The sequence below is a fragment of the Phycomyces blakesleeanus genome (assembly GCF_001638985.1).
Source record: "Phycomyces blakesleeanus NRRL 1555(-) unplaced genomic scaffold PHYBLscaffold_34, whole genome shotgun sequence".
NCBI lineage: Eukaryota > Fungi > Mucoromycota > Mucoromycetes > Mucorales > Phycomycetaceae > Phycomyces > Phycomyces blakesleeanus.
This window is the reverse complement of record NW_017265164.1, coordinates 407,266-435,133: the sequence shown is the minus strand read 5'-3', so window position 1 is coordinate 435,133 and position 27,868 is coordinate 407,266. Positions and strand designations below refer to the sequence as shown.

General features: G+C 32.8%; 7 protein-coding genes across 7 annotated transcripts; 4 read left to right on the top strand and 3 right to left on the bottom strand.

Annotated features, from left to right (window-relative positions):
- Positions 1-6,689: 6,689 nt before the first annotated feature.
- PHYBLDRAFT_175027 (hypothetical protein) lies at positions 6,690-9,614 on the top strand (the record flags this gene model as incomplete). The annotated part of the gene is made up of 14 exons (XM_018437393.1): positions 6,690-6,730; positions 6,875-6,899; positions 6,970-6,974; positions 7,052-7,178; positions 7,304-7,452; positions 7,601-7,627; positions 7,675-7,773; positions 7,870-7,938; positions 8,034-8,297; positions 8,366-8,427; positions 8,501-8,544; positions 8,632-8,864; positions 8,922-9,141; positions 9,186-9,614. 14 exons carry the CDS (start codon positions 6,690-6,692, stop codon positions 9,612-9,614), a joined length of 1,794 nt encoding a protein of 597 aa, XP_018284773.1.
- Positions 9,615-10,502: 888 nt separating this feature from the next.
- On the top strand, positions 10,503-11,582 carry PHYBLDRAFT_160578 (cyclin). The gene is made up of 2 exons (XM_018434205.1): positions 10,503-10,667; positions 10,735-11,582. Exons 1-2 carry the CDS (start codon positions 10,553-10,555, stop codon positions 11,328-11,330), a joined length of 711 nt encoding a protein of 236 aa, XP_018284772.1. The 5' UTR covers positions 10,503-10,552; the 3' UTR covers positions 11,331-11,582.
- A 1,745-nt stretch (positions 11,583-13,327) lies between these two features.
- Positions 13,328-14,409, bottom strand: PHYBLDRAFT_119021 (hypothetical protein; the record flags this gene model as incomplete). Its single annotated transcript, XM_018428662.1, has 4 exons — positions 13,328-13,639; positions 13,770-13,987; positions 14,173-14,265; positions 14,379-14,409. The coding sequence occupies 4 exons, from the start codon at positions 14,407-14,409 to the stop codon at positions 13,328-13,330; spliced, it is 654 nt and encodes a 217-aa protein (XP_018284771.1).
- Positions 14,410-17,634: 3,225 nt separating this feature from the next.
- PHYBLDRAFT_152278 (hypothetical protein) lies at positions 17,635-18,119 on the top strand (the record flags this gene model as incomplete). The annotated part of the gene is made up of 2 exons (XM_018432878.1): positions 17,635-17,781; positions 17,826-18,119. 2 exons carry the CDS (start codon positions 17,635-17,637, stop codon positions 18,117-18,119), a joined length of 441 nt encoding a protein of 146 aa, XP_018284770.1.
- An 878-nt stretch (positions 18,120-18,997) lies between these two features.
- On the bottom strand, positions 18,998-19,834 carry PHYBLDRAFT_152277 (hypothetical protein; the record flags this gene model as incomplete). Its single annotated transcript, XM_018432877.1, has 4 exons — positions 18,998-19,282; positions 19,344-19,406; positions 19,556-19,780; positions 19,808-19,834. 4 exons carry the CDS (start codon positions 19,832-19,834, stop codon positions 18,998-19,000), a joined length of 600 nt encoding a protein of 199 aa, XP_018284769.1.
- A 530-nt stretch (positions 19,835-20,364) lies between these two features.
- PHYBLDRAFT_175022 (hypothetical protein) lies at positions 20,365-20,977 on the top strand (the record flags this gene model as incomplete). Its single annotated transcript, XM_018437392.1, has 2 exons — positions 20,365-20,562; positions 20,729-20,977. The coding sequence occupies 2 exons, from the start codon at positions 20,365-20,367 to the stop codon at positions 20,975-20,977; spliced, it is 447 nt and encodes a 148-aa protein (XP_018284768.1).
- Positions 20,978-21,296: 319 nt separating this feature from the next.
- Positions 21,297-27,283, bottom strand: PHYBLDRAFT_175021 (calpain-like protease PalB/Rim13; the record flags this gene model as incomplete). Its single annotated transcript, XM_018437391.1, has 26 exons — positions 21,297-21,400; positions 21,525-21,567; positions 21,676-21,802; positions 21,917-22,012; positions 22,114-22,145; positions 22,247-22,362; positions 22,568-22,574; positions 22,642-22,872; positions 22,960-23,112; positions 23,223-23,431; positions 23,523-23,569; positions 23,718-23,979; positions 24,051-24,143; positions 24,193-24,251; positions 24,382-24,423; positions 24,513-24,533; positions 24,634-24,671; positions 24,905-25,002; positions 25,171-25,174; positions 25,301-25,405; positions 25,465-25,555; positions 25,613-25,723; positions 25,870-26,452; positions 26,528-26,630; positions 26,789-27,004; positions 27,110-27,283. The coding sequence occupies 26 exons, from the start codon at positions 27,281-27,283 to the stop codon at positions 21,297-21,299; spliced, it is 3,165 nt and encodes a 1,054-aa protein (XP_018284767.1).
- Between the last annotated feature and the right edge of the window lie 585 nt (positions 27,284-27,868).

The following is a 27,868-nucleotide window of genomic DNA, read 5'->3' as shown; positions in this document are numbered from 1 at the left end:
TCCATCCATCCATCCATCCATCCATCTATCCATCTATTCATCTATCTATCAAATACTTCATTGATAACTTAGTAGTATTTTATATATCAATATTTACCTTTGTGATGTCTGCAGACAATTTGACAATGTAAAATCAAGTTAAAGAGATGAAATTGAAAGAATTGGTTTGAATGTGTGTGTACGTGTGTACGTGTTTCAACTGTTTCAATGTGAATTTTTTTTTTATATATAAAAATAATATAATGTCCGATACATTAACAAACTAAAAAAAATCCGAGTAGCTGGTAAGTTAAAGTAATATCAGAGTATATACAATTTTTATTTATTTATTTATTTAGGTTTAAAATGTGTATATAATTACATATATGGCTTTTTCTTTTGAATTGTAAAAGCCATGGTGTTGAAATGATGATGGGTGGAAGAAAGTATTATCTATTATTGTATATTTACTGATCAATTAAAAGAAGCCATTAGCCAGAGTAGATGATATAAAGACATGTTACAGATTGTGCCCTGATGTGTTTCGTATCACAAGGCTATTCTAAAGATTGGCTTGTAAAAGAAAGAATGACATTGGCGTTTTACATTATTTGGTATCTATAGATCACCAGATTTAGGGAAATACAAAACATATACACATCTGTACAATGTTATCTTATTAAGAAATATTGATGAAAATCAGACTAATAAACTTTTCCAAAAAAAAAAATTATTGCTATTTCAATAACATTTTGCGAGAATCTTGAAATACAGTCTAAACAACACCAATAGTTACTGATCGGGTGTTTACGGTGCTATTCTTGAAATGACAATCATGTTGCTTATGTTGTGTATTCTGGTCTACTGCATATCTGTAAATAGAGAAACATTTGCTACTAACAAGTATTAGACCATAGAGGCTTTTTAAATACGATGCAAGCCAAGACCATTTCTAATTTCTCATGACTGTTACTATACTAAATGAATCTAGATCTGAAAGAAAGAAAAGATGATAATAAAATAAAATGCCTTAAGGATTTCCCTTTCTTTTATACATTAATGGTAGGACAGCGTATTAAATGAAACGAAACGATAAGAAACAAAAGACAAAAAAAAGGCACTCCTAGAATCATACACCATATAATCAACTGACTTGTTTACATTTGTACTTACATGTAAGATATTGTATGTATCTTGTGCTTTAAGGCAATTTTGTCACATGATAAACAGCTATTATATATATATATATGGATATATTGGCTCTTGACACAATTACAACCGACCAAAGAAAAACAAAAACAGAAACAAAACATAATACTGATCGAATTTATTATAGCATCTTTCAAAATACAAAAGAACAAGAACTAAACGAGGCTTGTGAGCACATTGGTCATTGTTAGATTTCTACTTATATGGACTACAGTTGTACACTTTTTAGCTTGGCTTTTTTTTAAGCTTTTATTTACATTGATGTTTAATTACACAAGCACACACGCACAAATATGTTCTTGACACTATCCTTATTAAAGAATAAGCCGATGTGTTATAAAGTTAAATAAATACACATATACTACAGCACATTATACATTCAAATTTTAGTTTAGTTTAACATTTGACCCCCCTACCTACCTACCTATGTCTTGCAAAACCCCGTGTCAATCTGTTTATTTTCTTTAGCTGATGGAGTCTATTAATAAACCGCACAGCTTATTCAGTGTGTGTGTGTGGTTTGTCCGGTAAATTGGGCTGCGTTGTATTCAATGACAACCTTATTTTTTTTAAAAAAAATGTATTATGGTATTAATTTTTATTAAAAGGTAGCTTATTTTTAAAATAAGCTTAAAGTAGATTGTAAGAATTTTTTTTAAAAGAAATCAAAAAAAAAAAAGATTTACGCAGCCTTGATTACTCCCAATTAGCAAAATGCTTTATGGTGCCAACTACTTCTCTATTCCCCTTCAAGTTCTCAGCTTTCTCAGTCAATATCTATTGTCAGTTCCATACAGCTCTAAAAAACGTTCTTCTGATGAATCCTTAATGGAGTATGATTACATGGAATATACGCAGCCCTAAATATACACTATAGAGTCTTCCAACTACATTCCCATTTGTCTTCTCACTCGATTCTGCCCTTGGCCTCGATGTCTACATATTTTATAGACTGTCCGGCTGTCTGGAAAATTCAATACCACTTATTGTGCCAAATATTTTAGCAAAGGTCGTAAGCCGACGACCTATCATTACGGAAACGCTATTTAAAAAAAATCCTCGGCTGATAACGCACTATTAGCGAAAAGGCTCTATAATTAACAAAATAGGTTATTAGGTGGTGGACAGCATAAACAATAAATAGTGTGTTTCAGTACAAACCTTTAATCTCCATAAATGTTTTAACGATTTTGGTGTGAAACTAAAAAACAATTCACCGAGACAGACCAAGTCGAATGGCATAACATCTTCGAAGATGTAGATCCCTCTACTTGCTTGTGAAAGATGGTATACATATATTTTATTTACTATTAAAGTAATTATCCAGAAAATTTCAGGTCAAGGAAAAATATATATAACATTCACAATATACTTGAATGCCAAGAACTTTAAAATTTTCATACAAGCCTTGGTCTCCAAACTTTATCATTCTTCTTATTTTTCTTTAAACTTGACTTCAAGTCCTTTGCCAGCCTTATTTTGTCTCCAACAAAATGCTGGTGGTTGGGTTGGTTAAGTGGACCGCTCACCTTCACAAGAGTGAACTGAAGCTCAAATTTGTTCAGGCTCAAAAGAGCATCAGGAATATTGTCTCGATTTCGTCTTTCGCTGTCTTTTTGAGTTCTTTGCTTATCTTCTTTATCAGCCGGAAGAACCTGGTCCCCCCTAAAAAGCAAAACTCGTTATTTAACTTTGAAACCTTAAGAATAATTGGGTGAAATGTGGTGCTTGTACATGTCTTACCACTGCAACCTGAACTGAGACTATCTTTTAAACAGTTCTTTCAAAAGTGGTGCCAAAAAAGTAGCAATAAGGTGTAGTTTTCCTTGCTAGCTGTAAATAGAACAATATGTGACAGAAGAGTAAGTATCCCGTCTACCAAAAAAAAAAACATATGTTATTCAATTGTATTTTAAGCTTAGATTTCTAAACTTTTTTTTCTTACATTTGTTTCATGAGTCTTATTGCCTTTTTTTTTTATGTGGAAGTCTAGTCTTTGTTTGCACGCACAGTATTTATGGCTTGTTTGATGGAAATTCGAAGCTCAGATTGATTGTTCTACAGAACGGATGGCTTTAGAACATAATATACGTTAAACCTTCATTTTATGGACTTACTGAGAGGTCGATTACTTCCGTTGTAAAATTCTTAATGTCTTTATATGTTGTGCCGTCAGAGTCTGGGGCCACTCTTTCAGAAGAGGTGTTATTTTTTGCAAGATCGATTATTTAATTTATGTAGCGCTCTTTTATAATAGCTTGTCGTTTTGTAGAAGAGCTGGATGTCAGGTCTATTATTCCATAGAATAAAAGGCTAATTTGCTAATTCTAGGGGGAACGACATTTCCTGGTGGGAGACAACATTTCGATTCTATCGGACCACAAATCGTGGCCTTTCTGCCGGCATGGAATAACTCTATCTGGTCCCTAAGGATCAATTCTTAGTATAATAATTAATATCAGCCAGGATACAAAATATTCATAAAGAATTTATTTTATACTTTTCAAAAAAGAGTGGATGGGAGGTTACTTACCAGTTCGTACTGTCAGACTCTGGGAATGTAAGTAAGTAAAAGAAAGAGAAAGGCATTATACGCGTAAGAAGGATAATAAATAGTAGAATATCAAGCAATATTGCGTCACACTCTATATTGACAACAACTCCTTATGATCTTCTGCATGGTTGGTAATTGATATAATGTATGTGTGACTAAGAGCATCCGTAGCAGTAGCATTTCAATTAGCATTAAATTGAGTGCTCATAAGCGACATCTGAGGTTAAAAGAAGTAAAAAAAATGGAGGGTAAAATATCAGTAGCATAATAAAAAGAAGCATTTAGATAATTATACTATCTGGTATAGTCTTCTTCACTAGTAAAATTCATTATTATTAGATATTTTTCTTTTATTTCTAATATAAAAAACACAAGTTAAATGTCTTCAAGAATATCAGCTTTGTAGTGAGCATAATTTTTGTGAGTTTTTGTAAGTGTTGCTATACACTATTATTCGATTTAAAGAAAAAATAAATAAGAAAAACAATTTAAATGCTCAGCAAGTTTTTAAAATGAGCATCTATTTCATTGCTCAAGGTCATAAAAATTACGGAGCATGGAATTAGATGCTGTCGGAAAAGCTACTGCTGCAGACCACTTTTTTGGAAAGCATTTCCAAAAAGCATTTAAATCGGGAAAAACTGAATTTAAATGCTACTGCTACGGATGCTCTAATTACTATTTCTTTATTGTCAAGTCTAAATTCAGGGCTACTAATTGAACATACAGGATTTTTTTTTCGTATGAGATATCATTTTATTATTAAGTTGCCCAAATACAGACTGTGTCTCTTAAAATAATGAGAGTTAGGTGTCTTGGAAGAGATAGATAAACACAAAGTGTGGGGACAAAGTATTAAAGCTAATGGATGCAATGAATATATTGTTTTTTTAGGACACGCCATTTTGTATTGAAGGATTAGAGAAAGACGCCGGACCCCAGACATGTAGTCGCAATGAATTAGTCCGTTTAGATAGAAACGTCGTGCCCCACCAGGAAACGTCGTTCTCGTAAGATTGCTGGTGGCTATAGTTTATTTATTTTCACTTACATTCAATATACACATGTATATATGCTTACCTACTATCCGGAATTGAATCTAGCATCTCTAATGACTTATATTATTTCTTGGTAAATGGTATTTGGCTTCTATAATGACTAAATTCAAGCTTGATATATAACAGTTTTTATCATACATTTTTTTTTGTTAATGTATCGGACATTATATTATTTTTATATATATAAAAAAATTCACATTGAAACAGTTGAAACACGTACACACGTACACACACATTCAAACCAATTCTTTCAATTTCATCTCTTTAACTTGATTTTACATTGTCAAATTGTCTGCAGACATCACAAAGGTAAATATTGATATATAAAATACTATTAAGTTATCAATGAAGTATTTGATAGATAGATGGATAGATGGATGGATGGATGGATGGATGGATGGACGGATATATGATATGATATCTGATATAAATTTATTATGTTTTATAGATTTACTCAAAGATTGAAGATATTATTATTATTATTATTATTATTATTATTGTCATTATGGATTTGTGATTGATTCTATCCAACAACAAAAGAATATTTTGTTGAGCAATTGGATATGTTGTATATACAACCATTTCTACACACTCGCGTCAAGAAAAAAAGAAGAAGAAGAAAAGTCTTTTTGGATTCAGAGGGTTGAGGATAATTATGACGATTCATTCTTAAAGTATCTGTGATTTGTTCTCAAGACATTGGAATCTCTTTGCTTCTTAAGCATCCAAGATTCAAGCGCAACTTATCAAGAGAGACGAATATATAAACAAGGTAAATATCATAAAATGCACTTCTTTTATAGTATTATTATCTTTATAATTATAATAAAGAGTATGTGTGCTTGTATGTATGTCAATATGTATATATGAAAATGATGATTGTTATATATTTGCTACTTCAGAAGCGGGAGTGCTAATGAGATAAATACAACCACACAATATCTGAGAGTATATAACGTACAGACATATATACATTTATACATACTCTGTTACAAATCATTGCGGTTGCTTGTACTTGAGATCATTTGAACAATTTGCAGTTATATTAACTCTTGGTTTATTGATTTTCATAGGTAAACTATCAAATCAAATATGTGTATTATATTGTCACAACAAGATCGATATGATGACTATGTATATTTGCTACTTCGGAAGCCCAGCAGGAGTTGAAAAGGGCTAATGAGACAACATTACACCAATATCTGATGAAGCGATCTTAACGACAATACATATACATATTGTATTGCTTTATACAGTAGTGCTGTTTTTCTGAACAGTAAAATCATTGAAGATGATGTAACTTACCAATCCTTCTTTACCTTTGCTGCTTTAGGTTTGTTAATTGCTCCTTCCTAAGTGTTGGACGCACAACTGGGAAAGGTTATTGAAGTTTGGAAGTCGGAAAGTAGAAAAAGGTTTCTTTAGATAATGCAGTTTTAATGTTTAATAAAAATTACACTTTAACAACAAAAATTGAATTGTGAATTGAGTAAATTAAAGAATAATAATTTATGAAACAGCAACCAGAAAATTAAATTTTATAAATAAAAATAAAAGATGATTGGAATTTGAGTAGCAGAATTGAATTTTAAATGAATTAAAAAAAAAAAAAAAAAAAGTGAGACAATTGACAAATATTGACCGAATAAGATCCGATCTTCTCTTATTCCAACGCATTATTATTCTTTTTAATTTTAATTTTCTAGTCTCTCTTTCTACTCTATTCTTGTTTGGTTCATTTGCTTTTACGATATTCATTCAATTTCTCACAATGTAAAGACGTGTGCTATGTGGCTTTAGATAAATGAATACTCAACTGTTTTTTCTTTTCTTTCTTTCTTGTATGCATTTGCATTGATAAGCAGAAGAACAACAACATATACGCCTTGATGTTCATTTACCCGATAACAAAACTATACCTTATATGCAGGTATGTTACACGGTGTCAAAATAAAAAGGAAGATATAGATGTGTGTGTGTGTGTTCTTGACGATAATCTTTTCTCCAATACCAATTAAGCTTTTTTATTTTATTTTACTTTTTAATATTATGATTATGATTATGATTATTTTAGTTTTGTATCAATTGGAAGTTTAGCGGTAAGATTTTCAAATGTGAATGCTTTTTATAATCAAATTATATATTTGTGTGCGTGTGTGTTTTATATAGTATGGGTAAGTACCGTGATTTCTATTGGTTGAGTGGGTTATATGGCATCTTAACCTCGTCAAGAAAATAAAATAAAATAAAGGTATAATTCTGGAGCTCTTATTGCTGTCAACGTATTGGACAAACGTGATTCGGGCTATCAGAACACTAAAGTTGAAGATAACGTCTTGTTGGTCGTACCACTTGCTTTGTCTTGTCTTGGAGCACTGGTAAGTTTCAACTGCCAATCAAATCAAATCAAATCAAATCATATTTATTTATTAATTTAATTTAATTTAATTTAATTTTGTTTGGTTGGTTGGTTGGTTGGTTTTTATACATACATACAAAAAAGTGTTCTGGATTGGTGGCAGATTTCATTGGGCGTAAACGATCTTTTGGAGTAGCTGCCATGCTGGATTTGATTGGTTCACTGATACAGCTTCTAGCAAGAAAATATTGGGAATTTTTGCTAGGAAGATTGATTGCAAGCTTTTCTGTTGGGTGAGAGATACTAATTTGATTTTATTTGATTTGTATCATTACATCGTTTACTAATCTAAACCTTTTAGGATACTTTGTTCTCTTGTACCTTTGTGTAAGTATTGCTATTGTTCTTTATTGTTGTGACTATCATATATATAAAAATTAGAGGGAGATACTTGAAAAGTAACGCAAGGTAAGAGTAGATCAAAGTGAGGTCTCACTGCCAAATATTCGTGGTAGGCTTATAACACTGCATCAGTTGGGGATCACGTTGGGATTCAGTGTTGCCTTTTGGATTGGGTATGCCTTGCACAAATACACGTTTGATAAAGCTTGGAGGTGAGACTTTTGTTCTTAAATGTGTAAAGCTTATATCTATATATACAAAATGGCAAGTTCTAACCAAATTCATTCGATTGTCTATATTTCTTATAGAATATCTATCGGTTTACAGATCGTTCCAGCCGTAGTTTTACTTGCCGGTCTATTATTTATACCCGAAAGGTAAAAGAGAGAGAAAAATAAAAAAATAAACATAAACTCAAGTCATCATTATCACCATCTCTCCCTCTTTTTTTTTTATTAAAAAATAAATAAAGCCCTCGTTGGTTACTATGTCATGACCGAAAAGACGAAGGGTTTGGTATATTAACAGATCTGCGATGCGCAAAGGACGAGCCTATTAAAGACACAGTGCGGATGGAGTACACTCGGATCCTTGAGAATGTAGGCTATGATCGACAATGTGATGCACAAGGAGTAGGTGGATTGTGGTCCAAAGGTATCGAGAACAATGCAAGGCGCACTCTTTTGGGTACTAGTATACAATCCGCCAGCCAGCTTAGTGGTATCTCTGCTCTACAGTAAGTCAGTTTGATTTGATTACTTTTTTGCCGTCTGATTGTTCTTACTTTCTTTTGTATTTGAACAGGACTTATCTTCCACAGCTTGCTGGGCCTGTTTTAGGCACCAAAAGAGTCTCGGCTTTGTTATGTAGGTCTCTTATTATTAATATTAATGATAATAAACGCATATATGCATATTATTCATAATTTTATTTTGGTAGTCCTAAGTATTGGAAGTACAATTAGCCTGATATTTACTATCCTAGTCTTCTTTTACGCAAGTATACTTGACCTATAGCACTGCACTACTATAGTCAATCGATATTCTAAATATCCAATATTCATTCAATAGGTCGATCGGCTCAACAGACGCAAGATCTTAATCTGTGGTGGTCTGGGTATGGGTGTGTGTATGATTGTGATTGTTATCATCACCGGACTACAGACCGAAATTACCGACAAGAATACAGACTCCGAGAGTCTAGGCGCCTTACTTGGATTCAACATGTCGTCTATTAATCGCAAGCCATCTATTGCCATAGTTAGTCTGATATTTGGCTTTATGGCCATCCACTCTGCAAGTTTGTAGGTATAAGCTATCCAGATATCTATTCATTTATCTAACCCTCTTTTAATCAAAAGTGGGACACTTGCCTGGGTCTACCCTGCAGAAATCTACACTCAACTCATCCGAGCAAAGGCAATTGGTATCACAGTAGCAGCAAATTTCTGTGTTCAGATATTTATTGTAGAGATCGCTCCGTTAATGTTTCTCAACATCTTGTGGGGAACATACATCATCTTTGGCTGTCTTTGCTTCTTGATATCTATACTTATTTACTACTATTATCCCGAAACAAAGGTAATCGGTACCGTCGGCTTTGTACTGTTATTGACATTATTTAGGGACGCTCTTTGGAAGAAATCCACCTGATATTTAGTGGAGCTTTGTTTAATCAGCGGGCAGAGGCACATCATCCATCAACCGCAGCCGAGACACTTTTTCAGATGGCCAAAATTAGCATTGAAGAATCCGAATCCGAATTCGAATCAAAAGAAAAAGACAAACCACGATCAATTTCAGACTTGGAATCAACTTCAGAGTCACTTATGCCTCCCATTTGTGGTTTATCTCGTCGGAAGACAGCTCCAGCTGTGATGCTGACTAGATTTCCGGATTCTGCTTTGTTGAGAACCAAAAATCTCAGGCGGCAGCAAAACATAAACATAAACAACAATAACAATAGTAAGGAAGAGTCAAGTCTATCGATACGCTCAAATCCAATCCGTAGAACGAGGAAAATCAGTCCTTATCTTTCGATAGATATCCCATAAACATATATTAGAAACAATATAAGAAAATATTCATAATAAATGTGTAAAGATGTACGTAAGAACAAACCAAATTAAATTAAATTAAATTAAAACAAAAAAGATAATAGCATATACTGTTAGCTGGTGGGAAATTAGATGTGTATTATGTAGTAATTGTTGTGCATTTAGATATGGTGGGATGCGGGAAGATAACGAACGATTGATTGGCTGTCAGGATTTATTTATTTATTTATTTATTTTGCACAAGGATTGTTGAACCCAAACAGATGGTTTAGGTTATATATATATATATATATATATTGTATATTGTATATGGTTGGTCGGTTTGTAGTCTTGGATAAGAAATATTACTTGAATTGGTAAGAAAGTGATGTCAAATATTAAAAAAGAAAAAAAAAAAGAAAGGGGGATGAGGCAAGATACACGGAGAAAATATATATATATATATATTATTTTTGGTTCAATTCGGGTCAACTTCAAAAGGTTAATCCGATCAAAAAAAAATGCACCTTTTCTGTTGTTGTTGTTGTTGTTGTTGTTGTTGTAATGCTCCAAAATAAAATGAATGTTTCTTATTCAAGGTGTATAATCTAGACAGTTTTTTGTTCATTTGCTTCTCTTTCGTAATTGTACTGTAGAATTGATATCATTTGAATTTAATTACATCAAAAAAAAAGAAGAAGAAAAAAAAAGGAATCAATATTAATATTGCATTGTATTGTACTATCGGCTGATGGACAAAGATCGGGACAGACCCATCCGATATTACACACTCAATCTCTATATAGAGCACCATTTTCTTATATAAATAAAGAAAATAATTAATGGTATAAAAGGTCAATTTGAATCCCCCTATTTTTCATTTTGTTCTTTTCTCTCTTGAATACAATCTACTTTAAACTACAATGTTTTGTACAAACACTCCTCTACCTACCATCATGATCCAGACCTATACGCCACCAGAACCGACACCACCTTCTCACCACTACTACCCAACAGTTGGAAGTTCGTCACCACTTCCTTACTGTCGTCCACTTCCATCTGTATTGATCGGTAAGATAATCCACACCGTCAAATAATAGCAACAAGGATAATAACAATAGCTATTATATCTACAAAGACTTGATCGCAATGACACTGTGCGATCTACTCCCGATCAAAACTACCCGAAGACGTAGCCCTCAAAACCCACGCCCACTTCCAGAACTAGTCTATTTCATCCACAAGATCACATATCAGGCCGGAATCAATTACCGAACCGCCCTGGTGGCCCTGATTTATCTCGGTAGAGCAAAACAGAACCTGCCCCACAACGCTGTCGGAAACCAGGACACCTGTCACCGTCTATTTTTGGGTGCCCTCTTACTCGCCTCAAAGTTCCTGCAGGACACCCCCTGGACACCCGACTATTACTACTGCCACTCGACCACAGCCTCAGATGCAACTACTGCGGTCAGTACTTTAAAAGTCTTGGCACAATCACCATCATTAATATCAGCAACAAAAGTACAAAATGTAACACCACCATTAAGACCTTTACACATTGTACCCTTGACCAACCGACGATTGTGCGACATGTGCAATGGAATCTTTCATCTCAAAGACATCTTTCAACTCGAATTGTCTTTCTTGCAGTTGATTCATTATGAAGGATGGGTCAATGAACGAGAATTCAATGCGTTTGTGATCAAGCACCGCGTCGATCTTTCCATTTAAACCCATCCATCCATTCGTTTCCTTCTTTTTTTTATGATGTACATATTTCTATCCATTTATTTATTTATATAAGCCAATAAGTTGTAAAGAAAGCACTTGACGAAAATGGGAACCAAGAAACAAGACAAGTGTTTCTCTTATGTACAAAATTTAATCAAACCATCTATACATACATATCTTTACATACTTTTACATATCTTTACATATATTTCCTTTTTTAGAATAAATATCTATTTCATTTATCTATCTATTTATTTATTTGCTGTTCTTGAGCACAACAATACAAAAGCTTCATGCTGTAGACATGTGTCAAAATCTTTATTCTACACTTTCTAATAAGTAAAGAAATCATCTGTTTGTTTGTTTGTTTGTTTGTTTGTTTGTTTGTTCATCGGCTGAGCATCACAATTTTTTCTTTTTCTTTCCTTTTCTTTAGTTTTGTCATTACCCCTACCTCTTCTTTATTGCCGTTCTTTTAATGCTATCTATCCTGAGTGGTTTGTCTTTTTCATATATATATATATATATATGCGTGTGTGTAACAACCGTTTCATTATTTTATTATTTATACAATGATTAAAAAAAAAATTTTTTTACTTGCAATGTTAATACCTCAAAATACCACCACTAACCACCACATCCCCCTTTTGGTCATTGCTGTACTATATTTTTATTATAATATATTATGCTATATTATGTTATGGCCTTGAGTTGCGTTGTTATTTACTGCTGTTTTTAAATATTATTTTTTCTTTCTTTATGTTGGGTTGCACTTCTTCTGGGAATACTTTTTTTTTGTTTTTGTTTTGTTTTGTCCTTTGTGGTATCATTCATTTCATATAATATGTTTATCTTTTCTTTGCTTCTTAGTTCTTTGTGTCCTTGGCATCCTTGGCGTCCTTGGCGTCCTTGTCAGTTGGGCTTGGCTTGTGAGTGTTTGTGGCGTTGTCTTTTTGACCATTGTTGATATTGTTGTTGATATTGTTGTTATGGGCACCGAGCTTAATATCCGGGTAGTCCCCGATTTCACTGATACTGTCAGAGCAAGTATCCTGCTGCTTGTCGCAGTCGACCTTGTAGACATTTTCAAGTTGACCGATATCCATTATTACTATTACTATTATTATATCAGTGGTATAAGTTGTTGCTGTTGCTGTCTGGTATTTGCTGTTCTTTAAAAATAAGATAAAAAAGAGCAAGGAAGAAGAAGAAGAAGAAGAAGAAGAAATAACGGAGTGATAATTAATATAAAATAAAATAAAATAAAATAAAATAAAATATATAGATAAAATAAAATAAACCTAAACTTATATATACGTGTGTGTGTGTACACATTTGTGTGATTTATTTCTTCTTTTTCTTCTTATTATTACCATGGTGATGATGATGATTATTATGCGTGTAGTGCTATAAAGATGAGCAACAATTTATTTTCTTTAAAAAAAAAAGTACAAAACAATCCTATGAACTTGATTGGATAACTAAAGTAATAAAAAAAATTGTATCTTTATTTTGTAGTATTTCTATTCAACAAAATTTTGAAACAAATTCTTGATACTTTTTTGTTTTGTTTCGATTCTTATTCTTTCTTCTGGTCTTCAAACCCTTTTTACTTCTTTGAATACCCAAATTTGGTCTTAATCCTTTACTTTGCTTCACTTTATTTCTAATGTTATTGTTATAGTATACATCGTGCAATGCTGAGTCGGGCAGTTAATATATATATATATATAAATATAAAATATAGAATACAATAGAAAACACACTGTATTTTCTATATCTATTTCTCTCTATATGAGTTAAGAAGGTTCAGAAACTAGAATGTTTCAAGGCTTCTAGAGCCAAAAAAAAAAAAAAAAAAAAAAAAACTCTCAAAAACAGATACACACACACGCATATATATGGTAGCCATTGTTCTTCTTATTATTCTGTTGAGAAAACATATGAATTTTTTTAAAAAAAAATTAAAAAAAAAAGAAAGATATATATAAAAGGACTTAGAAAGGTGAAGGAGTGAGGCGCAAATAAGGCTTGACCACGCGGACACCCTTTGGGAACAAGGTCTGGGCTTCTTCGGTTGACACACTTGGGTGAACAATCACATCGTCTCCCTTTTTCCAGTTTCCAGGTGTAGTGATACGATGTTTGTCTCCAAGCTGCAGAGAGTCGATCACACGCAATATTTCGTCAAAGTTGCGGCCAGTCGACGCAGGGTAGGACAGGATGAGACGGATGGTCTTTTTGGGGTCGATAATAAACACCGATCGAATGGTGAATGGAATACCCTTGGCGTCAAGGTTAGTAGCATCCTATAATAAAATTATATCATTTTTTTTATTATATTAGTTTAATGCTGTTAATATCATAATCTTCTTGGTAGTGTATTGACTATACTAGATTATACCAAAGAACAAAACACAAAACAGTATATAAACTTACTTGGTGGTCAAGCATGTCATAGAGCACAGAAACCTTGCGGTTGTCATCAGCGATAATAGGGAAATCAAGCTGAACATTGCTAATCTCATTGATATCCGAGATCCACTTTTGGTGCGACTCTAAGCCATTTGCAGACAAACCAATCACCTTGACGTTACGAGCATCAAATTCATCTTGGAGAGCAGCCACCAGCCCCAACTCAGTGGTACACACAGGAGCTTATTTTTAAAAAAAAATATCAAAAAATCCGGGAATTAATATATAGTCCAAGACCATTTAATACAAGCATAAGAAGAAACATTTGACTTGAAGAAAACATTGATTTCTTTTTCTGTTTCTCTCTTTGTCTTTTCTTCCTTCCCTCCTTCTTTTCGCTTATCAGAATATACTAAACCTCACTTACTGAAATCTGCAGGGTGAGAGAACAAAACGGCCCATTTTTCACCAATGAATTCGTGAAACTTGATAGGACCCTTTGTGGTCAAGGCTTCAAAGTCTACAAACATTTTCACGAACATATACATTTAGTTTAAAAGCACAAACTCAAGCGCACACACACACAAACACAAATATCAATTGTTCAATATTTATATGTGAAAATAAATTTACCTGGGGCAATAGATCCAAGTCTGAGAGACATTCTTTGTTTTCGTAGTTTACGTTGCCGTGAGAAAGAAAGAGAAAGAGATATATAAAGAAGGCCCGAGTCAAATGAGAATAGAAAAGAAAGAGAGAAAGAAGACAATCGAAAACGTCGAAGCCTTATTTAAAAGAAAGTTATTCAAAATCTATTTTTCGTTTTCTTTTTGAACAGAATGTAGTATAATTACTCTTTCCTCTCGAAATTTGTGAGTTACATGGCGCCATAGGATCACAAAAGTATATCATCTATAGGTGGCATTACACAAACACAACAGTAATGCTTTATCTGACTGTACAAGAAAACAGAAAGGTAAATTTGCACACAATTACACAAACGTACACCTCTTAATAATATCTATTTAGACTGGAAACATCCCTAAGCTCAATAGAGAAATTATTTTTTTAAGAGAATTGAAATCTTGACTTTGAAACTATAAAACTTTTTTCTTTAACCTTTTGCATTGGCAGTTTCTCGACTATTGAATCACAAAATACTAAATAGATTACGTGCGCTGTTCCTTGGTATGTAAATATGTGTACTTGAAAGTACGTTGCAGTCAATTTTTTTAGGGTATTCTTTGACTAGACAACAGCTTTAAGAAAAGAAGAAGAAACCAGAAAATGCTCAAATAAACTTAATCAGGATATTTAATGGTGTATAGTACCAATTGGCATTGCAAGTCGACTAATTTTTGTGCCATTGATTTCCCACTTTACCAAAAAAAAAGTTTCCTCCATTCTGTCTAACTTCTTTACACAAAATAAACCAAGCTTTCTGTCCAAAATAGCATAAATATCATACTAGTGAGTGAAACTTGTACAATATTTTGTGATTCAATAGTTATTTTGACTATAAACTCTCATCAGAAATAATTTCTCTGTTGAGTGAGCTTAGGGATGTTTCCAGTCTAAATAGATATTATTAAGAGGTGTACGTTTGTGTAATTGTGTGCAAATTTACCTTTCTGTTTTCTTGTACAGTCAGATAAAGCATTACTGTTGTGTTTGTGTAATGCCACCTATAGATGATATACTTTTGTGATCCTATGGCGCCATGTAACTCACAAATTTCGAGAGGAAAGAGTAATTATACTACATTCCAAATACATTTAAGCAAGACTTTAATTTATTCAATAAGAAGTGGAAAGTATATATATACACACACGCTTACAATTATTTATAAAGCCCTAAAAGTACACCGGGACTATCGAAAATAATTCTTATGGGCTCATTCTTTATTCTTCTTCTTTGAAATCTTTTTATTTAGTTAGTCAATAAAGCCGATTAATTGAAACAGTAATGCCTATAGGCTTGTTTTCTTTTATTGTTCTCATGATTAGCCAAGTAACACCACCAGAGTACCACAATGTTTCTTTATATTTTTTTTGTTTCAAAAGAAGAAAACAAATTTCTATACCGATTTATTCATTCACACACAAGAACATTGCTACGTTGTTCTTTAATACCAAGAAGTAAAGCTTCGGTATGTGTCTCACTAAATGATTTCTGACCAACTTTTTGTTTCACAAAAGAAAATCCTAAAGCTCTCCATGTTAATTTTGATTTAATGCACACCCAAGCTGCTATAAACAATACTAATAATGATAATCCTCGTTTAATGAATATTTTTGAAGAGATATTTATACTAATTCTTGGGTAAAATATATTGATAGATTTAGGTTTTAATAATGTAAATTTCTATCAGAAAGTACTAGGAGACATCAGTGACAAAAAATATGATGTTATAGAAAATGAGTAAGAGAGTGTCTTTAACAATTTTGGTAAAGGACAACTCTACGAAACTAGGAAGTTAGTCAACAAAATAGTATGGGAAAAATTGACCAAGTCAATATCTTCTTTAACAATTTAGGGGATTGTCGGAAGTAAGGGAAATAAAAGGAAAATTAAGTGAAATGGTATCGGAACATTTGGTGGTCCGGCGTTTTTGGAAAAGAAGGCTGGAAACAGAGTAGGTGTGTGGAGAGCCAACAAAACCACCACGCCTCGTGTCAGGATCCACAACTAAGACTATTTTTCTTTTCTTTCACAATTTTTACTAATTAGTGTCGATTTAACAAGCAATGTCATTTATTTCACATCAACCAAACCAGCAAGAACAATATGTAGATCAATATACTACTTATGATGAAAAAAATGACAGAGAAGAAATGCAAGACACAGTTTATAGTCATGCTCAGTCAATTTTTTTTTCTTGATTTGGTCATTTTGTCGTAGTACTTTGTTGTGAAGATGTATTTGACAACACGAATTTTATTTATATTGGCTTCTGCAGTCACGAAACTTTGAGGTGGTATTGTTAATCATCTGGAATAATTGTGTGTCAGAGGGAGAAAAGGTTTAGGTGTCGATTGGGTATGCAACTTTAAGGGATGGCGTGCTGACAGATGCAACGACAGATGGTGACAAATCTGCTTGGTAACAGCAATGCTAAAATAAAAGGGTGACGCGCAATAACGTACGGATCTTCTTCAGTGTGATGAATGAGTGAAGGCAGGATAATGCCTCAGGTAGGGTGATATGAACAATTTATGTTATGGTTGAGATATTCGGGATTGTTTATGGGTTAGTATTTCAATAATTGGAAAAGTAGATACGGTGAGAGTGTTATTTATTAAAGTGACAAAAATAATAAGGAGTTATATCAGAGCACAAGCAGAGGAATCGCACCAGGACAGCACCAAAATTCATTCCTGGGAGATATAAATAAAAACGGATATAAACAATTTTCATTGGCTTAGAAGAATACCCTTTTTCGGCATTGCTTCTGCCACTATTATTTTACACATATTGCTCTTTTATGAGAAATAGAAAAGGTTTTATATGCATAAACACTTTCTTATAATGTTTTTGCTTTAACTTACTGTTATTACAGCAAAATATATGGTTAAATGTTATCATTTTTTAAATAAAACGAAGAAGTATATAAATAGTACAAGTGCTATTTCTATATACGGAATAAAAGAGACAATATTATTGGTTTACACTGCTACACAAATGGAAAGCGTTTTTATTCGTGTGGTCTTCTTTTACGAGGATTGGTTCGACATGATAACGAAAGACGTTGCTTCTTGGCAGTATATGACTAACACTTTGATTTATTTTTACCAATATTCACTTTGAAAAAGGTATATATACTCCAGAAATCATAGGCAGCAATGGTTCTATCTCACCTTACTATTATTTCTACTTCGATTTTAAAAAAATGAATACTCAATTCCCCAGATTTTATCCTTCTGGAAATCCTGTTGTTGATGCACAGATGAGAGCCGCTCAAGCTCAGACTACCCAAAATGTTCAGGAGTCAAGACCAGAGAACACCAAGAAGACGATCCTACAACTCTACGACTTCGTACTGCTGCCCCAATGCTCCACTGATCCCTCGAGACTATACAGGCCCAGATACAGTCAGAGTCGAGTGGGCTGAAAGAAACCATGCAGCAACTTTTCACTGACTTAAGGGATATCACTTTTGGCCGTGCTCCATTAAATATAAACCTGTTAGTCTCAGGTGGGCCAGGCTTCCAGACGCCAATATTTATAATGAACTCTGAGGCCAACACTGGAGGATCTGGAAGTGTACAGGCTATACAATTTACAAACACACCACCACAGCCAACACAGCCACAACAACATCAACAACAAACAACAGCATATTTACCAGCTAATAAAAAACATCAAAAAACTTAAGTTTGTATAAAAAGTTACTTCAATAGAACGTTTAGAACCTTTTTTTAGCTATAATTGTTTTTGTTTGTTGGAATAATTATATGTCTTTTGACGAATATATGGCTTTAAACGTAAAGAAGTATAAGTATTGTGTATATAAGTTGTGTATGACAAGTATAATTTATATAGATTATTTTATACTATATTAAATACTTTTTGAATTACAGACTTCTTTTCTTACTGTCCTGGATTATTTCTTTTATACTATTTTATATTACATTTGAGCTTGTGAAGTCCCACACAAATATAAGTTGGACTTATTTCTTGTCAAGGCAAATATAAGTGGAATTATTTTTATTTTTTACTATGCGGCATTTCAAAATTAGGACAGGAAAATAATTTTGAGGCTGTCCTGAACGCTATATAATGAATTTTTTCTTAGCAGAGTCTGGTTTTCTAAGCACACTATAAAATGTATGACTCTAATACTTTTAATTACTTATCAGTGTGGCCAAGTCTGTTTTTTATGAATCTCTTCTTGTCATCACATTTGGCTATTAGAGACATCGATGCATTTCCATGTCAATCGAGCCACCTGTTGACTCTATTATATTTGTATGTGAAAAGGTGAAACATTAAGTACTTTGAGGCTCTTTTTTATTGTTTTATTAAAAGTTCAAGTCAAATCGAGTTATCTTAAAAGTTATTTTATCTATGATATTTATATTTATTGAGATATATCCAGTCACTCTGGATATGAGTCATCTTAGCAGCTTTGTGATAATAGTTTAAATACTTCTTGAATACAGTCCAATGATGGATCAAATACATAGCTATTATGTTTCAGATAGGACTTTATATTGGATGATCATTTATAACGACCTCTTTGACAGGTACTTCTATCTGGGCTCGTATATGATATTGGATATTAAAGTATCCCAAATACAACAGCCTCGAATGCTTGCCTTTTGGATGGTTACAATCTTCCCATCAATTGCTCTAATATACTCTTGTAAGTGGGCGTACCCAGAACCTTTAACTGCAATACCAGAACCGGCCATTATCTCATTGGATTCTTGAGTTAATGCTGCCCGTCTGATGTTGTATGGGTAGAAACGCCAAAAAATTGCACTCATGAACCTGGCAGTAAAACGATTGTAAGAAGCTTGGCTTATACCAAGCATCTCTGATTCCATTTGGTACCCAAAGTGAGTATTTGTCAGACGCTAAAAAAACAACTGCTACCTGTTTCCGCACAGGAGGACTCAAAATGTCTCTTTGTTCAGAAGATCTGAGCACACGGTCCTCCTTTCATACACACACAATCATATCCAACGTCTCTCTGTGTATTCTGTAATGCCCATAGAAGCTGCTGGGACCAGTCTCGTCATGAAAATAATGTTGGAAATGTGTTCATTAATGGATTGTGATTCAATTAACGTTTGTGCTGGTCAAACGCACTTTTTGAAGATGTACAGGCGAGCCATTAAAGAAGGCCTGATGACGTTGTCAAGGCTACCAGTAAGTCCAGCAATTATAATTGTGGTGTACATGTCCACGACAAGTGTATGGAGATTCAGCATAATTTCTCTCATCTGTCTGGAAAACTTGTCATCGTGCTCAGAACTTTCATTTTTGCTATTAGAAATCTCAACGGTGTTTTGAGAATTGAAGAATGTCTCCTGATAGTGTTAAAGGATGCCTAGTACAGAATTTCCGTTGTTGTTGTTGCTCATTTTGAGATTTGTAGATTTATAAATCGAAAATGTGAAGAATAGAAAAAAAAACACTGTTATATTAGATGATTTTATTAGTAAAAGCGTGGTATATACTACTTCTTCAAGCCATTTGCTATTTTGGGCGCAGCACAAAGCAATTAAATAAATAATATTTTATTTAATTGAGTTGAGTTGTTTTTTTTTTTTTTTTAAAAAAGAAAAAAAGTGTACTACAGCTTGTTGTTATATAATCCATGTAAAATTACCAGAAACTGATATATTGAACCTACTAATTAATCATTCTTTTGGGACAATTAATAAGGTTTTTTTTTCTGCTGAAGAAGACCATATGGAACAAATATCGGAGTGACGGTTGTTGTTTCATGGCCAATCAAGAACCTGCAACGCGCTAATCTTAAGCGAATAAGTCCGCTTCATTCACTTTTTTTTTTGTTAAAAAAGAAAAGGCATACATACATACATACATACATATATATATATATATATACCCATACGAACACTTACGAACACGCACGAATACAAAAAAAATGACACGCTTTATCATCACCGCGCTTGTTCTAACTGCTCTTGCAGCCCATGTGAATGCTGCTGGAAATGAAGACGTATTCGAAATGTTGCCTGAAATCAACCATGTATTCCGTCAACCTGAAGTAATGCCTTCTGCGTGGTTCTCCGTGCTCTTTGGGCTCCTAGCTCTTTCGCCATGGGCATTACTTATTTCTGGTGTAAAGTATCAACAATTAATATTAACTTTTTTTTTCTGTGTCTATCTCTATCTTTTTTTTCATATACACATACACATACACATGCCTAGAAAGACAGAATGAGATAAAGAGATATATTACATATAAGAACAATAATATTAACAATAACAATATTTTTTTAAAATAGTGGACCAGTCTTGGCATCAATCCATCAAAGATTGTCTCGGACTTGACAACTAGTTCATCATCAATGGGACCCGTTTCAATTGTCGCATTCCTTTTGTCATTGGCATCCATCGAGTATATTCTGTTCCTTTACTGGGTCAAGTTCAACATCTTCCAAACCCTCGGGTACCTTTTCTTGCTTTCAATTGTAGCAGCTGCCACTGGACAACGTGCATTGAGTCAGATCCAGAAAATTAGAACATCACCTTAAGATTATATAAATATATATATATATATATAGTGTTTGTGTAAGGAAGAGGATTTAAGATGTATTATATATAAAGATTGATTGTCATTTTGTGTCTGAGTGTTTTTTTTGTCTTATAAAAAAAGAAAGAAGGAAAGAAAGAATGGCTGTATTGTAATTGCTAAAGGAGATATATATATATATATATAAGTGTTGCGTGTGTTTATGTGTGAAGATAATAATAATAATAATAATAGTAGTAGTAGTAGTACTAGTAATTGTTGCAAATGTAAAATTTTGGTTGTTTGCTATTACTGTTGCTGTTGTTTACTGTCACTTTGCTTTATGAACGATCGCTGCGTACATTGACAGGACGATCGCTGTAAATAAATGCAGTGAATTCGCCTGCAATGTCTTTGTCATGTGTAGCAAAAACAGCAAGGTAGCCTAATGTTTTTGGGTGTGTGTATTGTGTGTTTTTTGTAAACGAATGTATTAAAAATAAGTCAATACGATATTTAATATTTTATGGTGGATTTCTTTTTTTTAAAAAAATGATATGATAATTTACCTGTTCCATTTTGACCGAGTACTATATCGTTTGTTGCAACACCCTTTATTTATTACAAGCAAGCAAGTAAATAGGTAAATATACATACATACATACATACATACATACATACGTTATATAGAAAGAAAAGGGAATGTGATTTTTAAAGTACCTGAATAACATTGGTATAAGGTCCAGAAGTAGCTACTTCTTGACCAAACGTGTCTTTAGGGTGCTTTTCATACAAAGTTATATTCATAGATGGGGTGGGTTCTATGTTTTTAGCCTGTAGCCGAATTCTATAAAGAAAAAAATAAAAATATATGTCGAATTGTATTATATACACATTTTTGTATTGGTTTTCTTTGTTAAATGATGTATACCAAAAATAAACAATAAGCGAAAGAACTTACTTTACAGTAGTCAGTTCTCGAATATCCAGCAAGTATCGAGGATTTTTGCTATAATTATTATGGGCTACACACCCCATTGCATTGTATCCACGTATCCTATAGAGAAAGAGAAATTGTTGAAATGTATATCCATATCCATATATTATAAGTAGGTTTGTTTCAAAATAAAATAAAGAAAGAAGAAAGGAATACTTTACCATTCACCGTGTATTATCTTTCGAAACATACCCTTTATAGATTTACATTATTATTATTATTATTATTATTATTATGATTATTATTATTATTATGATTTTCAAATATGTTATCTATTATTATCATAGTACTTACGGCTCCTTCTGCTGGGATAGGATCGACTGTAAGTGGAACTAGACTAGCTACAGTGAGAATAAACTTTCCGATAAGATCTGCTTCAAAAGTAGACGCTACTACAGTATAACTTCCAGCTACATATAGATAAATAAGTAGGACATTTAGATCAGTATAGAATAATATAATATAATATAATATACTGTAGTGTGGTTTGGCTTGGCTTGGTATAATTTTCCTTAAAGCTATGTTACTATATGAGCACTAACGTTGGACATTTTCAAGTTCAAAGTAGGAAAATCCGTGTCGGTAAGGTCCTGAATCCACCAAGATGTCTCTTACGGATACACTATTTATTTTAATGTATGAGTATAGATACAAGTATTCAATATAAAAAGAAACAAGGGGTTTATCACTTGCCTTGATACTCTCTTTCCGCCCTCAACTAGCATCAAATTTACTGCAAATGATTTCGGGGCTTCTAGCATAAGTAAGATTCCAGTAGTAGCAGTAACATTGTTGTTTTTATCTGTGCCTGGATCATCAGACTCTGGAGATGGGATTGTGATCTTCCATTGAGGATTATTCAAAAATGAAGGACTTGATGCATTTCCACCAGCTGTCTGGTCTGTCCACTCGCCACGGATCTTAATATTTTAAAAAAAAAATAAGATACGATACGATACGATACGATACGATACGATAATTTTTTTTTCTATAGTTGAATTTGTTACCTTTTGTTCTATAGAATACCGCATCGGTACTTCGGTGAGCTGTATGGGCGCAAGTGAATAGGATCTCAATGTGAAATATAGAGATCTCTCTTTTTCATGCTGAGAAACCACAATAGTATAATCACTTATACCAGGTGGAGCATTAAACCTAACCTATATTTGCATATATTTATAAATATAATTATAATTATTGTTAATTTTTTTTTGAATAAAAGAATCAAATGGCTGGTTGGTTGATTGATTGATTGATTATATATGCATACCAGAATGTGGGGACTGTTGACATAGGTACCCTCTTTAAATGGTTCTCCTGGATAGAATACTCTCTCGCCATTAGTGTTGTTGTAGATGTGAAGAGTGATGTAGTCTGTATTCTCCTCTGTGACCATGATGTGTTTTGAAAGTAAGAGCCACACTGCAGCTGGTTTTTTGTCTGGTACATTTACTCTCAATCGAAATTGTGGGTTGTAACCTTGTTGTTATTTATGCATATTAGCAAACTTGATCTTGTGTATTATAAGCAAAAAATAAAATAAAATAAAATATTGTGCTAGTTGTCTTACCAAGATTGTAGATATCTTTTTTAGGACCAATGTCTTTGCGCCACTTCCTATATACCAATACATACATTTGTAAAACAAAACAAAAAACATGTTTATGTGTGTGTATAGTGGTTGGCCCTTTAATGTTCAATTCTATGATTTATCGTACTGTTTATAGCAATGATTGCTATTATGAACTAAAGCTTAGTCACTTACGAATGCAAGACCCATTGATGAGTAAATAGCTCTGGGTTCCAGTTCAAATGTATAGAGGTAAAATAGGAACAAACAGACTCAAAATCAATCCAAAAGATTCCATCGTCTCTCTGCCCAGCCAGAGTTGGGTCGTAGTTCAGAGCTTGCATCAATTGGGGGGTCCAATTCTTGGTGTCCATATGACTGTAGGGTCCATTCCATCGTTTGTGACTCCATGGGTTTTTGACTTGCATGAAACGTTTATTCTCGACCATTTTGATATCTTTTTTTTTTAGATGTAATATAAATACATGGCATTATATCAATTATTTCTTATAAAAAATAGAAATTTACCAACGACTGCATATGCATGTGTAGGTACTAAGCCCATGCTTGATGCTTCTTCTTCTGTCATCTCACCAGTAGCAATCGTAACAAGTACATCACCTATAGAATGACTTGAGATATGTATACCTTTTGATCTATATAATCTTACCATATTTTGCTCCTTCGATTATCCTATTCCAGACCTTTTCAGGTACAAATGACTTTTCACTTTGTTTTTTATATTATATAATATTATGTAATATAATAAAAGAAGAATAACATGCACATATGAATGAATTGGTTGATTAATATGATTTCTTTAGAGCAACAAGATTAGATGTGTATCTTATTGACTTACTCATGGATAAACAAGTGCTCGGGAATCCAACCAGTTAAACAGCTTCAAAAATTAAAATAAATCAAATTAAATTAAATTTGTTTTTTTTTCTTATAATAAAAAAGAAAGAAAGGTTAAATAACAATACTTACTACAAGTCAATACCAGAATTCCTATATAATTTTATATTCTTGTTAAAAAGAAAAATAGAAATTTTTGTAGAAATATACATATACTGTAGGTAAATATATCTATCATTTTGTTCTGACTTACGATCCAGGAAAGTCGTATCCACCCATAAGTTTCATATACTTTTTTAGATTTGGTTTGGTTCGGTTGTTTGTTTTTAGATAGAATATATATATATATATATATTAGTCATTCTTTTACTTTTCTTTAATATGATATGATATGATATGATATGATATATTTTGTTTCAATAAATGAAACATAAATGTATAAAGGTATAAAGGTATAAATTGTATTTTTCTTTTCTTTTTTTTTTTTTTTAAAAAAAATGAAATAAAAGTTTTTACCAACATACTGCTTTTTCGATAATACTAGCCCAGAGTTCTTCTTTGTCGGCAGAGAATGTACACATTAGTGTATTCTTTTGAGAAAGAGGTAACAGATCATCCACAACTATTGAAACAAAAATAAAAAAAGATTATTATAAAGTGTCTTCTTTGGTTCTTGTTTCCTTTGATCAAACTACATATATTATGACTCATACGAATTCAAGTATACAATATATGTAACTACAAGTATTTAATACATGTAGTTTATCTGTAAGTTTGTTGAGATATTTACCAACCTAATGTTGATTCACAAAGTTATTATCATGATCTACCAAGAAAATAAAAGAAAATACAATTGTTTTCTTGTTTTCTTGTTTTTATTTATTTTGATTCTTATTTAAAGAAATAATAATAATACTTACTTTGCGTGAGATTCCATTAAATACAAGCTTGATAACGTATTTTCCATTTGGATTATAACAAGGCCGACCTTTGCTGTCTTGAGGGTATATACATGAAGTAATAAGCTATTTGTAACATGTAAGTAGGCTAATATGACAGTTTTTAAACTTTTATTTTCTATTACTTGTTTATTGAACTTTTGCTCATAAGCTGCTGCTACACACAAAGAGGCAACAAAAGAACAATCTGTAACAATATCTTGAATAATATTTGTACTAAACAAATAATTTTTTTTTGTTAATGTATATAAAAGTTTGAGTATTGATTTGTACCTTGATATCAGACGAATCATCTGTGGTTGGTGCATAAACTGGCTAGGTCTTTTCCAGCCACCAAAATTAGCTAATTGTTTATCAGACAATCTTAATGAACCATCAGGGTCTCTTTATAAATGTATAATTTTTTTTTGAAACGATAAAAAACAAATGAGTTGGTCACATCAGTAGATCAGTAAGTATGTACATCATATCCAAATAAATTGTGTATTTTGTACGCACAAGAGAAAAAAATAACACCAAACAAAACTTACAAGAACTTTTTCTCAAACGAGAATTTCTCTTTGAGATCAGACGAATCAACCCAAGGTAAGAATACTTTGCCATTTACGTTTGATGTGTACTTGAGCACCTCGATCTCAGCACTTGATAGTCGGTGTGAAAGTATGTCTTGATCAACAGGTTCTGCAATCAAAGGCGAAAAAGACAGATACGAATTCGAATTCGAGTATGAAGACGACAATGGTAACGATAACGGTGAAGGGGACGGTGATGGTGACGGTAAGGGCAGCGGTAATGATGGCGGTAACGAGGACGGTGATGGTGTTGATAATAAGGATGATGAAGAGTTGGACGCGGCTGCTGTAGAATTGTGGGAAGATATGGTTGTTGGGCGGTCTGCAGGAATAGATACCACAGAAGACATCGAAGCGCTTCTCAAGCGACCCAGGCGTTGTTGTTCTTCGTTTTGGGGGACAGAGAGGGACGGAGATCGGGTTTGTTTTTCGAGTTTGACAAGACTGGTCTTCTGAATTGCCTTGACGATCTCTGCTCGATCCAAGGCAGTTGTAAACATGTTTCGAATTTGAATGCGTCTTGGATGATCGACAGAAAGCTCTAAAACAAAAACAAAAACACAGAAAATCGATAAATTTGTTTAATTGATTATTGGTATTGGTATTGGTATGTTACCTTTGTAAACTGCTAGATAACATTCGGCTGCTTCAGAATAATATTCCAATGCCTGATCATTGTAGTCCTTTTCTTCGTTTACTCGAGCTTGATTCAATGCAAACTATTCAAATTGAGTTTATATATATATATATATATATTGTATTTGTAATATATGTTATTAAAGCAACTTTATGTTTTTATTATATATATATATATATATATATATTAATGCATATAAAATAAAATAAAATAAAATAAAATAAAAAACTTGTTTGTTACCTGTGCTTTTTCTACAACATGACTAAATTCATCCCATTCTTCATCGCTGTCAGAGTCATTATTAGTAGAGAATGAAGAACTGGCGAGCTTTAAGGGTGGTCTGGCTGTGGCTTGCTGAAGTCGATCGAGCTGGTCTAGTCGATGGACATATTCATTAAGTTTTTGTTTGAGTTGTTCAGCATCTACCCGACCAGTTTTCAATAGTTCCGAGAACATCTTTATATATATGACAAACAAGAGAAAAATGAAAAGAAAAAAAAGATAATTTGAATTTTAAAAAAACTGCATTTTTTTTTGTAAAAGAAGAAAAGGTAATATTACTTGAATGACACGTCTGTAGGCATCTCTGGCAGGGTCAACTTTGCCTTGTTGATCTAGTTTGACAGCCTTGCATGCTTCAAGGTAAGTGTCGGTATATAGTTGTTGTATTGTACTGGACGACTGAGCAAGTGTACAATGGAGACGTGAGCTGAGGGAATCCCGTGAGTGGGCCATCAACGTTGTTTTTCTTTATTTGTGTGTTTGTATGTGTGTGCTTGCTGTGTGTATATAATATGCAGAGTAGCTTATAGTGTATAGATTGTATTATAAAGAAAGCGAGAGAGAGAAAAGAAAAGAAAAGAAAGAAAGAAAGAAAGAGAGTATCTGTGTGTGTGTGTGTGTGTGTGTTTGTGTGTGTGATTTTTTTTTAAAATATATCTATATATATAATAGATATCAAGTTTTTATTAAATAAGGAAAAAGAAAGGGGGAGATTAGAGCCAAATGTATACTAGGTATATTCATGTAAGAAATGGTTTAAATCACAGTTATATTTTTTTCTTCTGTATAAAAAGGAATTAAACTTTCTGGCCTTGGTAACCTGATATTTTCGTTCATTTTTGTAAATGTTGATTAATAACACATAGTGAATATTTTCCTATGTATTTTATCTGCCTGTCTAACAAGAGTGATATAAAGAAGTAGAATAGAAGACAAAAAAAAAGATCTTTTTCATTTTATGTATATTATACCATACCACATATTATAAATACAACAATATATATTTGGTTTTGATTTGATGATCATTTTAATAAAAAG

Coding starts and splice junctions, on each gene's coding strand:
- PHYBLDRAFT_160578 (XM_018434205.1), top strand. CDS start 10,553: ATGATCCAGACCTATACGCCACCAGAACCGACACCACCTTCTCACCAC. Junction 10,668..10,734: donor ACTTCCATCTGTATTGATCG/GTAAGATAATCC, acceptor ATATCTACAAAG/ACTTGATCGCAATGACACTG.